The sequence below is a fragment of the Heterodontus francisci genome, chromosome 12 (genome assembly GCF_036365525.1).
Source record: "Heterodontus francisci isolate sHetFra1 chromosome 12, sHetFra1.hap1, whole genome shotgun sequence".
Classification (NCBI taxonomy): Eukaryota; Metazoa; Chordata; class Chondrichthyes; order Heterodontiformes; family Heterodontidae; genus Heterodontus; species Heterodontus francisci.
Genome location: NC_090382.1, coordinates 85,869,054 through 85,881,487, shown reverse-complemented (window position 1 = coordinate 85,881,487; position 12,434 = coordinate 85,869,054). Strand labels below are relative to the sequence as shown.

Here is a 12,434-nt window from a genome sequence, read left to right as displayed (position 1 = left end):
TGGGGAGAGAGTGAGGGAGAGGGAGAGGGAGGGGGGGTGGGGGAGGGAGGGGAGAGAGTGGGGGGGTGGCGCAGCAGAGTGGAAGAGGAGTGCCTTTTTCTGTTCTTGCGCCATAAACACAACAGCAAAAGACTTACTGGCCAGTCCCCTGGACCCGGTGACACCAAGGTCTTCGCACGCTCGCTCCCCGCGGCTCTCTACGGCCTCTCGCTTCAGCCGTTCCCTCCAGTTGCTTTCTCCCCTATCCAGTTGCTTTCTCCCCTATCCAGTTGCTTTCTCCCCTACTTCTCCACAGTACTTCAGTGCATTGCAACTGTCTGGTCCCTGCATTTTGCATGCTCCCTCTCCCCACCCATCCCTCCTCTCCCCACCCTCCCCCCCCCTCCCCCCCCCTCTCTATCTTCACCTCCCCCTCTTCACCTCCCCCTCTTCACCCATCCCTCCCTCTATCCCCCTCTTCACCCATCCCTCCCTCTATCCCCCTCTTCACCCATCTTCACCCATCCCTCCCTCTATCCCCCTCTTCACCCACCCCCCCTACCTCCACCCCCCCTACCTCCACCCCTCCACCCCCCCTACCTCCACCCCTCCACCCCTCCACCCCCCCTACCTCCACCCCTCCACCCCTCCACCCCTCCACCACAGTTAAATATCTGAAGTGCAGTTGCAAAGTCAGGAAAATAGCATGCAAAACAAAACCTTAACAATTCTGGGTTTAATTATTGAGAAGTTTTATTAAGTTCATTAAGTATCCGAGGAACTGCTGTGCATGGATACATGAGTGTTGTGTCCAGCATTCCCGTGAGACAGACAGGCCGAGTCTCTGCTATGCACAGCTAAAGAGATTGTTCCTGGAGAGCCTTGTGGTGAATGAACGCTTGGCTCTCTATTCCACTACTGTATTGTCCATGTGAAGAAGGCAAAGTCACAACAGTCTGAGCTCAGTCTATTCTTGGTGAATGTTCCCCAAGCGCATCCCAATGTGCATTCCCAATTCATCCATAAATGCAATGTTCCTTTCCACATCGTGATGAGCTCCGCAGCATGATCCAGTTGCCTTCGTTGCTTGAATGCTGACCTTAAGTCTAAGGATTGTTTTCTCGATGGCATGTTTTGCATGAAAAGAAATAAAGCAAATCAGAGTCAGAGCTTGTCTCCCTCCATCCACTGAAATTACTGTTGCGCACACCTTTTTAAGTTCTGCAGTGAAGGCACCAATTGATAACGTCGCCAATGAAGCACTTATTACCCACCTCAGATGCAGGAATCAGCACATCCTTGCGTCCTCTCTGCAGTGCCCCAGACAATGGAAATGTTTTCAGAGCAACTTACCTTGGAACAATCTCCTCTGTCTAATAAAAACGAAGCAAATCTCCAAAACAACTAAATAATTGAGATAAAATGCAAGAAAATACCCGACGAAACCTCTCCTCCTTCCATTTTCAAAAACTCACGCCGAAGCTTTGACGCATGCGTGAATATCGGAAGATTGACGCATGCGTGAAGATCGGAAGATTGCAAGAAGCGCATGCGCAGAGGCCAACCTGGCGCGTTGCCCAAGGAAGACGACGTTACGCGATGACGGCATCTGCGCATGCGCAAACTGGTCCTGGCAAGCCGGACCGCAGCGCATGTGCAGAGAGCAGTAGACCGTCTGCGCATGTGCGCACCGCGGCGCAGCCTGATGACGTCAACGCTGGCAAGCGTTGTCATGAATCACTTTGTTCAAAAAAAGACATCCAGAAAGAGAGAGAAATAGACTGACCCAGAAGGTGAAGCTACTTGTAACTGCTAGCATGCCAGAAAGCATATGCCCTGCTGGAAAAAATTCTACATCTACATTCTACAGCAGAGAGAGAGCGAGGAGTGACCCACCATCTTCAACAACATCTGCAATCAAGAGAGAAATCTACAATCACCACAGGCCTGCAACTATCTGTACTTTGAGTCTCAAGAGATGTCAACAGTCATATCGAAACCCTTCTCCCCCACAAAAAACCCACCTACCTCTTTCCCTCCTCTGTTTCTTGTGTGTGTACGAGCAGTACGTGTATTAGAGCTTTAAATTTTCAAAACAGAGATCAAGTTCTGATGAAAGGTCATTGATCTGAAACATTACATTACATTGAAATCAATTACAGAGGATAATGCAGATTTCTTGTTACAAAAAATTCCAGGACTTTGAAGCCAGCCACAGTGATCTTTGGCCACACAAGATTATCTCTGTTCTTTCTCCAGAGAGGCTGGAAAACCTGCTGGGTATTTCCAACATTTTCTGTTTTTATCCCAGATTTCCAGCATTTTTAGTATTTTGCTTTTGTTTAAATGTAAACATATGTTAACAACAGAATTGATAAAGGGGAGTCGGTGGACGTGGTCATAGAGTTGTACAGCACAGAAACATGCCCTTCGACCCATCATGTCTGTGCTGGCCATCAAGCACCTATCTATTCTAATCCTATTTTCCAGCACTTGGCCCGTAGCCTTCTCTACTATAGCGTTTCAAGTGCTCATCCAAAGACAACTTAAATGTTGTGAGGGTTCCTGCCTCTTCCACACCTTCAGGCAGTGTGTTCCAAATTCCAACCACCCTCTGGGTGAAAAACATTTTCCTCTAATCCCCTCTAAACCTCCTGCCCCTCACCTTAAATCTATGCCCCCTGGTTATTGACCCCTCATACTTGGATTTTCTGAAGAAAGTTTCCCCACAGGACATTGGTTAGCAAAATTAAAGCACATGGGATGGATTAAGGATTGGTTAACAGGCAGAAAGCAGAGAGTAGGAATAAACAGATCATTCTTGTGTTGGCAGGCTGTGACTAGAGGGGTACCCCAGGGTTCGGTGCTTGGGCCCCAGCTGTTAGTCATAGATACAGCACTGAAAGAGATCCTTCGGCCCACCGAATCTGTGCCAACCATCAACCATCCATTTATACTAATCCTACATAATCCCATATTTTTTTAAAGTTCATTCATGGGATGTGGGCGTCGCTGGCCAGGCCAGCATTTATTGCCCATCCCTAATTGTCCTTGAGAAGGTGGTGGTGTGCTGCCTTCTTGAACCGCTGCAGTCCATGTGGGGTAGGTGCACCCACAGTGCTGTTAGGAAGGGAGTTCCAGGATTTTGAGCCAGCGACAGTGAAGCAATGGCGATATAGTTCCAAGTCAGGATGGTGTGTGACTTGGAGGGGAACTTGCAGGTGGTGGTGTTCCCATGTATGTGCTGCCCTTGTCCTTCTAGTTGGTAGGGGTCGCGGGTTTGGAAGGTGCTGTCTAAGGAGCTTGATGCATTGCTGCAGTGCATCTTGTAGATGGTACACACTGCTGCCACTGTGCGTCGATGGTGGAGGGAGTGAATGTTTGTGGATGGGGTGCCAATCAAGCGGACTGCTTTGTCCTGGATGGTGTCGAGCTTCTTGAGTGCTGTTGGAGCTGCACCCATCCAGGCAAGTGGAGAGTATTCCGTCACACTCCTGACTTGTGCCTTGTAGATGGTGGACAGGCTTTGGGGAGTCAGGAGGTGAGTTACTCACCTCAGGATTCCTAGCCTCTGACCTGCTCTTGTAGCCACAGTATTTATATGGCTCCTGCAGTTCAGTTTCTGGTCAATGGTAGCCCCTAGGATGTTGATAGTGGGGGATTCAGCGATGGTAATGCCGTTGAATGTCAAGGGGAGATGGTTAGATTCTCTCTTGTTGGCGATGGTCATTGCCTGCCACCTGGGTGACGCAAATGTTACTTGCCACTTATCAGCCCAGGCCTGGATATTGTCCAGGTCTTGCTGTATTTCTACACGGACTGCTTCAGTATCTGAGGAGTCACGAATGGTGCTGAACATTGTGTAATCTTCACGGAACATCCCCACTCTGACCTTATGATTGAAGGAAGCCGCTGAAGATGGTTGGGCCTAGGACACAACGCTGAGGAACTCCTGCAGTGATGTCCTGGAGCTCAGATGATTGACCTCCAACAACCACAACCATCTTCCTTTGTGCTAGGTATGACTCCAGCCAGCGGAGGGTTTCCCCCCTGATTCCCATTGACCTCAGTTTTGCTCGGGCTCCTTGATGCCATACTCGGTCAAATGCTGCCTTAATGTCAAGGGCAGTCACTCTCACCTCACCTCTTGAGTTCAGCTCTTTTGTCCATGTTTGAACCAAGGCTGTAATGAGGTCAGGAGCTGAGTGGACCTGGCGGAACCCAAACTGAGCGTCACTGAGCAGGTTGTTGCTAAGCAAGTGCCGCTTGATGGCACTGTTGATGACACCTTCCATCACTTTACTGATGATTGAGAGGAGGCTAATGGGGCGGTAGTTGGCCGGGTTGGATTTGTCCTGCTTTTTGTGTACAGGACATACCTGAGCAATTTTCCACATTGCAGGGTAGATGCCAGTTTGTAGCTGTACTGGAATAGCTTGGCTAGGGGCGCGGAAAGTTCTGGAGCACAGGTCTTCAGTACTATTGCCGGAATATTGTCAGGGCCCACAGCTTTTGCAGTATCCAGTGCCTTCAGTCATTTCTTGATATCACGTGGAGTGAATCGAATTGGCTGAAGTCTGGCATCTGTGATGCTGGGGACTTCAGGAGGAGGCCGAGATGGATCATCAACTCGGCACTTCTGGCTGAAGATTGTTGCAAATGCTTCAGCCTTATCTTTCGCACTGATGTGCTGGGCTCCCCCATCATTGAGGATGGGGATATTAGTGGAGCCACCTCCTCCAGTTAGTTGTTTAATTGTCCACCACCATTCTCGGCTGGATGTGGCAGGACTGCAGAGCTTAGATCTGATCCATTGGTTATGGGATCGCTTAGCTCTGTCTATCGCATGCTGCTTACGCAGTTTGGCATGCAAGTAGTCCTGGGTTGTAGCTTCACCAGGCTGACACCTCATTTTGAGGTATGCCTGGTGCTGCTCCTGGCATGCCCTCCTGCACTCTTCATTGAACCAGGGTTGGTCTCCTGGCTTGATGGTAATGGTAGAGTGGGGGATATGCCCGGCCATGAGGTTACAGATTGTGGTTGAGTACAATTCTGCTGCTGTTGATGGCCCACAGTGCCTCATGGATGCCCAGTTTTGCATTACTAGATCTGTTTGAAATCTATCCCATTTAGCACTGTGATAGTGCCACACAACACGATGGACGGTATTCTCAATGCGAAGGCGGGACTTCGTCTCCAAGGACCGTGCAGTGGTCACTCCTACCAATACTGTAATGGAGACTTGCATCTGCGGCAGGCAGATTGGTGAGGACGAGGTCGAGGATGTTCTTCCCTCGTGTTGGTTCCCCCACCACCTGCCGCAGACCCAGTCTAGCAGCCATGTCCTTTAGGACTCGGCCAGTAGTCAGTAGTGGTGCTACCGAGCCACTGTTGGTGATGGACATTGAAGTCCCCCACCCAGAGTACATTTTGTGCCCTTGCCACTCTCAGTGCTTCCTCCAAGTGGTGTTCAACATGGAGTACTGAGTCATCAGCTGAGGGAGGGCGGTAGTTGGTAATCAGTAGGAGGTTACCTTGCCCATGTTTGACCTGATGCCATGAGACTTCATGTGGTCCGGAGTCGATGTTGAGGACTCCCAGGGCAACTCCCTCCCTACTGTATACCACTGTGCCACCACCTTTGCTGGGTCTGTCCTGCCGGTGGGACAGGGCGTACCCGGGGATGGTGATGGCGGTGTCTGGGACATTGTCTGTAAGGTATGATTCCGTGAATATGACTATGTCAGACTGTTGCTTGACTAGTCTGTGGGACAGCTCTCCCAACTTTGGCGCAAGCCCCCAGATGTTAGTAAGGAGGACTTTGCAGGTTCGACAGGGCTGGCTTTGCCGTTGTCGTTTCCGGTACCTAGGTCGATGCCGGGTGGTCCATCCGGTTTCATTCCCTACCACATCCTCACAATTCTCCTACCACCTACCTACACTAGATGCAATTTACAATGGCCAATTTACCTATCAACCTGCAAGTCTTTGGCTGTGGGAGGAAACCAGAGCACCCGGCAGAAACCCACGTGGTCACAGGGAGAATTTGCAAACTCCACACAGGCAGTATCCAGAACCAAACCCAGGTTGCTGGAGCTGTGAGGCTGCAGTGCTAACCACTGCGCCACCTGTTCACAATATATATCAATGATTTGGATCTGGGGACTAAATATAGTATTTCCAAGTTTGTGGATGACGCAGAACTAGGTGAGAATGTGTGTTGTGAGGAAGATGCAAAGTGGCTTCAAGGGGATTTAGACAGACTTAGTCAGTGGGCAAGATCAAGGCAGATGGAATATAATGTGGAAAAATGTGAGGTTATCCACTTTGGTAGGAGGAATAGATATGCAGAGTATTTCTTAAATGGTAAGAGATTAGAAAGTGTAGATGTACCTGGGTGTCCTTGTCAATAAGTCATTGAAAGCTAACATGCAGGTGCAGCAAGCAATTAGGAAAGCTACTGGTATGTTAGCCTTTATAACAAGAGGATTTGAGTACAGGAGTAGTGAAGTCCAGCTTCAATTGCATAGAACCTTGGTTAGACCGCACTTGGAGTACTGTTTGCAGTTTTGGTCCCCTTACCTTAGGAAGGATGTTATTGCCATAGAGGGAATGCAATGAAGGTTCACCAGACTTGTTCCCGGGATGGCAGGTCTTTCCTATGAAGAGAGATTGGGGAAACTGGGCCTGTATTCTCTGGAGTTTCGAAGAATAAGAGGTGATCTCATTGAAACCTACAAAATACTTAAAGGGTTAGACAGGGTAGATGCAGCTAAGATGTTTCCCCTGGTTGGGGAGTCTAGAACCAGAGGACACAATTTCAAAATAAGGAGAAAGCCATTTAGGACAGAGATGAGGAGAAATTTCTTTCCTCAGAGGGTTGTGAATCTTTGGAATTCTGTACCCCAGAGGGCTGTGGAAGCTCAGTCATTGAGTATGTTTAAAGCAGAGATTAACAGATTTCTAAATACAAATGACATAAGGGAATATGAGGATAGTGTGGGGAAAAAGGCGTTCAAGTGGATGATCAGCCATGATCGTATTGAATTGTGGGGCAGGCTCGATGGGCTGAATGGCCTACTTCTGCTTCTCTGTTCATATGCTGCTATATCTATTGGGAAGGGTACCAGAAGAGAAATAAGACTGATTCCAAGTGTAAAGAGGTCAACTTTTGCTTTAGTGCCTGGAAAGACGGCAGTTATGAATGGATCTCCTGAAGCACCTAATATGTGAAATGAGAGACAATTTACACCCAGATTATTAGTCCAAAAAGACCAGGAAAGCCGGCCCAGAGAACATAACTAGCTAATTTCAAAAACATTGGGGTTGTTGAAAATACAGAGGATAAGAGAGTCAGAGTACTAGAGGGATAAGCTGTCATGGGCTGACTAATCTGTTGTCATCTCTGACTGTTCTTGTGTTTTTGTATCTAAGGACAGTAATAATCTTCAGTCGCAATGTCTGTTCCAGATTTCTTTTCTCTTTTTTTAAAGTTTACTTTGTTTTTAATTGCTTTTCAGATGTATTCCACTCCTTTTTCCTATCATGTGCCATAATCCATTTGTTTTCTTATTTCTGCTTATGCTGCTCGGAGGTCCGTAAGATGGGCTGAGGTGACATAAATGCATTCAGGATTTTTCACACAGCTTGGCTTCTGGATTATGTTTAGAGAGCATTCAACTAAATTATTGAAAGATTTTTTGAACTGAACACAAATAATACACCATAATAGGCAGTGGAATAAAATTAGGAAGTAACTCACAATTACTGTTGTTCTTGACCTGGTTCTTCTCTTTTTACAGGATCGGAAGTTCTTGGGAAAACTGTTCGGGTTATATATGCTACACTGGGAGTTTGCATTTCTTTTGCATTTGGCTATATGACCCTGCCTTTGGTTGCATATTTCATACGAAACTGGTGGACGTTGCTTTTCGCCCTATCTCTCCCTGGCCTGATGTACATTCCTTTGTGGTGGTACGTAGGAATTTGAACCTTAACCTATGTCATCAGTAAATAAGAACTTTTATTGTCTTTAACATCTGCCACCAATGCCAATCAAGATAAAAAATGAGAGCCCTTCTTGTATGATGGAGTAGGGATGGGGATCAGCATTGGCTGTGTATTACAAGGTTTAGTAAAATCACTTTGACTGTGATAGAAGGCTGGACGTTCAGTGGGGGTAATTTTCATCTTTGCTGCCAAGGAGGTAATTGAGTGGAATAGATTGACATTGTAATATCTGCCCAATTTTACCAGATTGCAGTCAATGGGTTGAAAATTAGGTGGGTTCTACAATGATCATATGATCTGCTCTGTCAGATTACTGCCTGGACATTACCTTAAGTGAATTGTAACTCATTAACTTGTAATGACATCTGGATAATCAATGTATCACAGTAGTATCCATTCAATTCATTGGCCTACAATGGGATCTGGATGGTCAATGTGTTAATGCACTTCCTTTTTAATGGTTCCTTTCAATTGGTTAGTGTCCACAACAATCATGAAAAGCACTAGGCAAACTTGTATTCACTACTTTTTCTGCTATTACTTGTTTATTGTAAAACAATACTATTTTCATGAAAGTTTTTTTGCAAGTTTTTAGACAATTTTGATATCTGTTACTTCATAAAATTAAGTAGATTTGTTCTGAGGCAATAAAAAAACTCTGATAATCAACAAGATATCTGCTTCGCACCAATTTCCCCATGTAACTGTGTGAATGCTGCAGAAATTAGGGCTGGAATTTCGCGTTGGGCAGACGGCCCCGCCCACTGGCTAAAAGGTCGGAGCGAGCCCGCCTCCGCCGGGCCTGGGGAGCCACGCAGGAGTTTTCACTCCCCAGGCCCTTAATTGGTCTTGGGCGGGACTTCCAACTCCTTGAGGCAGGACGTCGCGCCGACTGGAGCTGTCGGCCAATCAGCAGGCAGACAGCTCTTACTCCCATCAGCGCCACTGAGAGTGGTGGCCACTGCTGGGACTGCACTCAGCCATCGGAACATAGAGGAAGGACGGCCCTGGAATAACGGTATGTTTTTAGTGCCTCTCCAGGGACAATCGGCTTGGCCCCGGCAAGACAAGGGAGGGTGGTTGGTGGGGGGCGGGGTACAAGGGGTGGGGTGCTGAGTGTAATGCAGTGGGGGTGGTTGGGGATTTGGGGGCGGCCCTCTGTGTGGCACAGGGTGCTCGATCAGGAGGGCCACCCCAGCCCGCACATAGGCCACCGGGGTTTACCTGGAGGTGTTCTTGGGCTTTTGTCGTCTGCCGCCATGGGTAAAATACCCGTAGGGGTGAGAGGAGGCCCTTGTGGCAGTTAATTGGCCATTCAGGGCTTTGATTGGCCTGGGGCAGGCAGGCTGTTGCTCACTGCCGCTGCTTCATGTAAAATTGCAGCGGGGGCGGGAGGGTGTCGGGAACGGCCCCCCCCCCCCCCTGCTTCCCACTCAATTTTCTGTCACCCCTCCGCCACCAGCTTGCTTCTTCGAGGGACCATAAAATTATGGCCAAGGAGTTATAAATGTTGCAGAGATAGACCGGAAAAACAGAAGAGTAAGAAAGGAGGAAAGAAATCAAAAGTGAAAAGATGTAAAAGAGCAAAGTGAGAAAAGAAGAAAGGGAAAATGGAAATGATAAATGAAAGGAGGAAAGAAGCGCAAGATGAGATAGGAAAGCAAAGGAAATCGAGATAGAAAAGGAGAAGAGAAACATACAACTTAAGGAAAAAGAGAGACAAAAGTGGAGGAGAGAGAAAAAGAAGTGAAGGATTGTGAGGCAGAAATTAAGGTGCAAAGGAAGAGAAACGGAAGTCAAAAGAGAGGGAATAGTGGTGGAGTAGGCGAGCGAAACAGAAATTTATACAGTAAAGGGAAACAGATCAGTGAGGAGGAAAAGAATGAAGCAGAATTGATGAAGGAGGGAGAGAGGAACAGTTGTGAAGGGAGAGGGAGAATACAGTAAAATCACATGACCATATGTTCTAAACTTACCACTATGAGTATAAATTACCCACTTGCTGTAAGTTTCGTTCTTGAATGATGATGTTCCACATTGGAATTTTCTGATGTCAGTACCAATGGGTTCACATAAAACAAACCCTGGAAATTAGACCAGCAATAATTTAAATATTTGGAAACTCTGCTGTTGGAACTGAGTAGTAGAGATACAAGGAAACACGTTCCATAGATCAATGGTTGTAGCAGCATTGAGCTTTTAAAACAGCTGTCATAGAGTTATACAGCACAGAAACAGGCCCTTTGGCTCGTTGTGTCTGTGCCGGCCATCAAGCACCTAACTATTCTAATCCTATTTTCCAGCACTTGGCCTGTAGCCTCGTATACAAAGCTGTGATTGCTTTCTCTAATTTATTATTTTATCTTGCAGTAATTACAAATGACTTGAGAATAAGCTCTTTTTCTGAATTAAAACAATGTGCACAGAATTCTGTTACCAATTAAAAAGAGAAGGCATTTTCACTTGCTGAATGCTCTTGTGTGTATTGCTTGAAATTTTAAGTAGTAAAAACTATTAAACTGATTTCCCAGCATTGCGTGTAAACGAGAAGCCTGGAGTGAGAAGCAACTAACTGTGGAATGACTCACTGCAATTGACACCTCAGCTGATGGTGGTGGTATTTGTAAAAGTGCATGGCAATGAAGAAAGAATTTTGTCAGCTGCTCCTGGCCCCTAACTGACTGCTTTGTTGAGTTTGTTGATTAAAAGTTTGAAATTTTAATAAACCTTTTACCTCATCACATTAGTGAGATGGTACCTTCTTGTCAACAGGATCAGTAAAACTTAAAGCTGGGCCTGAGATTTTTTTAATGCAGCTAGGCCACCGTACATAGGGCAGGACTGGAATTCCATCCACTCTATAATCACACCACTGAAGTCAGCAAATCTCCTCATCAGCCTAATTGAAATATTTTTGGCTGAGTTTCCACCTTTGCTGGGTCACCTGCTAGGGGATGATGGGATTTGGAGCGGGAAGCTGCAGGGATTGGGGGCATGAGTGTCAGGGGAGGGTGGAAATGGAAAATCCCTGAAATCCCTGCTACTGCAGGACTGGCAGGAGCCTTAAAGGAGCTATTGTGCTCCAGGCTAGGGAAAGGAGTCTGGTCTTTTCTGCATCCAGTGCAAAGTAGGAATTGATTGCCCTGCGGATAATTGGTCTAACCCAAAGCATAACCCTCCCGGGGTGTCTTTCTGTGCCCTATGACCCTGAGTAAAGTACGAATAACAGTTATTTTTGTGTATCTATATCTTACTCGACTTGTTTTTTTCAATTTCAGTTTCATAAGATTGGCAGATTGGACTGTTGTCAGCTCACTGATTTACTGCACAAAGTAAGAGCTCACGGTGAAGAGGGTAGCATATTAGCATGGATAGACGATTGGTTAGCTAACAGGAAGCAGAGAGTAGGGAATAAATGGAGCATTTTTGAGTTGGCAAGCTGTAACTAGTGGAGTGCCACAGTGCTGAGGCCTCAACTATTTACAATCTGTATCAATGATTTGGATGAAAAAACCAAATGTAATGTTGCTAAATTTGCTGATGACACAAAGAAAGGTGAGTTAGTAAGTTGTGAAGAGGACATGAAGCCCAGAATTGTTCGTTGGGCAAGAGGCCCCGTCCACTGGCCGATAAGTCAGTGGCAAGTCCGCCTGTGCTAAGCCTGGGGAACCAGACTGGGACTTTTTGCTCCGCAGGCCTTTAGGTGGTCTTGGGCGGGACTTCCACCTCCTTGAGGCAGGATGTCCCGCCTAATGGAGCTGCCAGCCAATCAGCGGGCTGGCAGCTCTTAGTCCCAGCAGCATCACTTGGAGTGGTGGCCACTGCTGGATTTACACCCAGCCATCAGAACCAACAGGAAGGATGGACCCAGAAAAAAGGTAAGTTTTTAGGACCTCGCCGGTGACAATTGGTTGGGCCCCAGCGAGGCAAGGGGGGGGGGTCGGTTAGGGGGGGAGGGGGGAGTGTTGTGCGTTGGGATGGTTGGGACTTTGGGGGGCGGCCCTCCATGGGGCACAGGGTGCCCAATCAAGAGGATTCCCCACCAGCCCACAAGAAGGCTGCCTGGTTTCACCAAGGGTAAATACCCATGACGGCAGGTGAAGGCCCTTAAGTGCCAGTTAATTGGCCACTTAAGGGCCTTGATTGGCCTGGGGCAGGCGGACTGTTTCTCGCCACCGCCACCCCACGTAAAATTGCAATGGGGACGGGAGGGGTTTGGGAACGGACACTCTCACCTCTCACTCAATTTTACACCCCCCACCCACTCCCAGCCACCAGCTGGCTTGTTTGGGGGAGGGCATAAAATTCTGGCCAAAGTGTCTGAAAAGGGATGTACCTAGGTTAGTGAGTGGCCAAAAATTTGGCTGATGAAGTATAATGTGGGAAAATGTGAATTGTCCACTTTGGCAGGAAGTAGAAAAGCAGCATATTATTTAAACGGAGAG

At 47.3% G+C, this 12,434-nt stretch overlaps 1 protein-coding gene across 1 annotated transcript in view; it reads left to right on the top strand.

Annotated features, from left to right (window-relative positions):
• Positions 1–12,434, top strand: part of LOC137375971 (organic cation/carnitine transporter 2-like) — a 151,566-nt gene that overhangs the window by 54,008 nt on the left and 85,124 nt on the right. Inside the window, exon 3 of the mRNA XM_068043786.1 lies at positions 7,889–7,953. Coding sequence (XP_067899887.1) covers positions 7,889–7,953 — 65 coding nt within the window. The remainder of the gene's footprint in view (positions 1–7,888; positions 7,954–12,434) is intronic.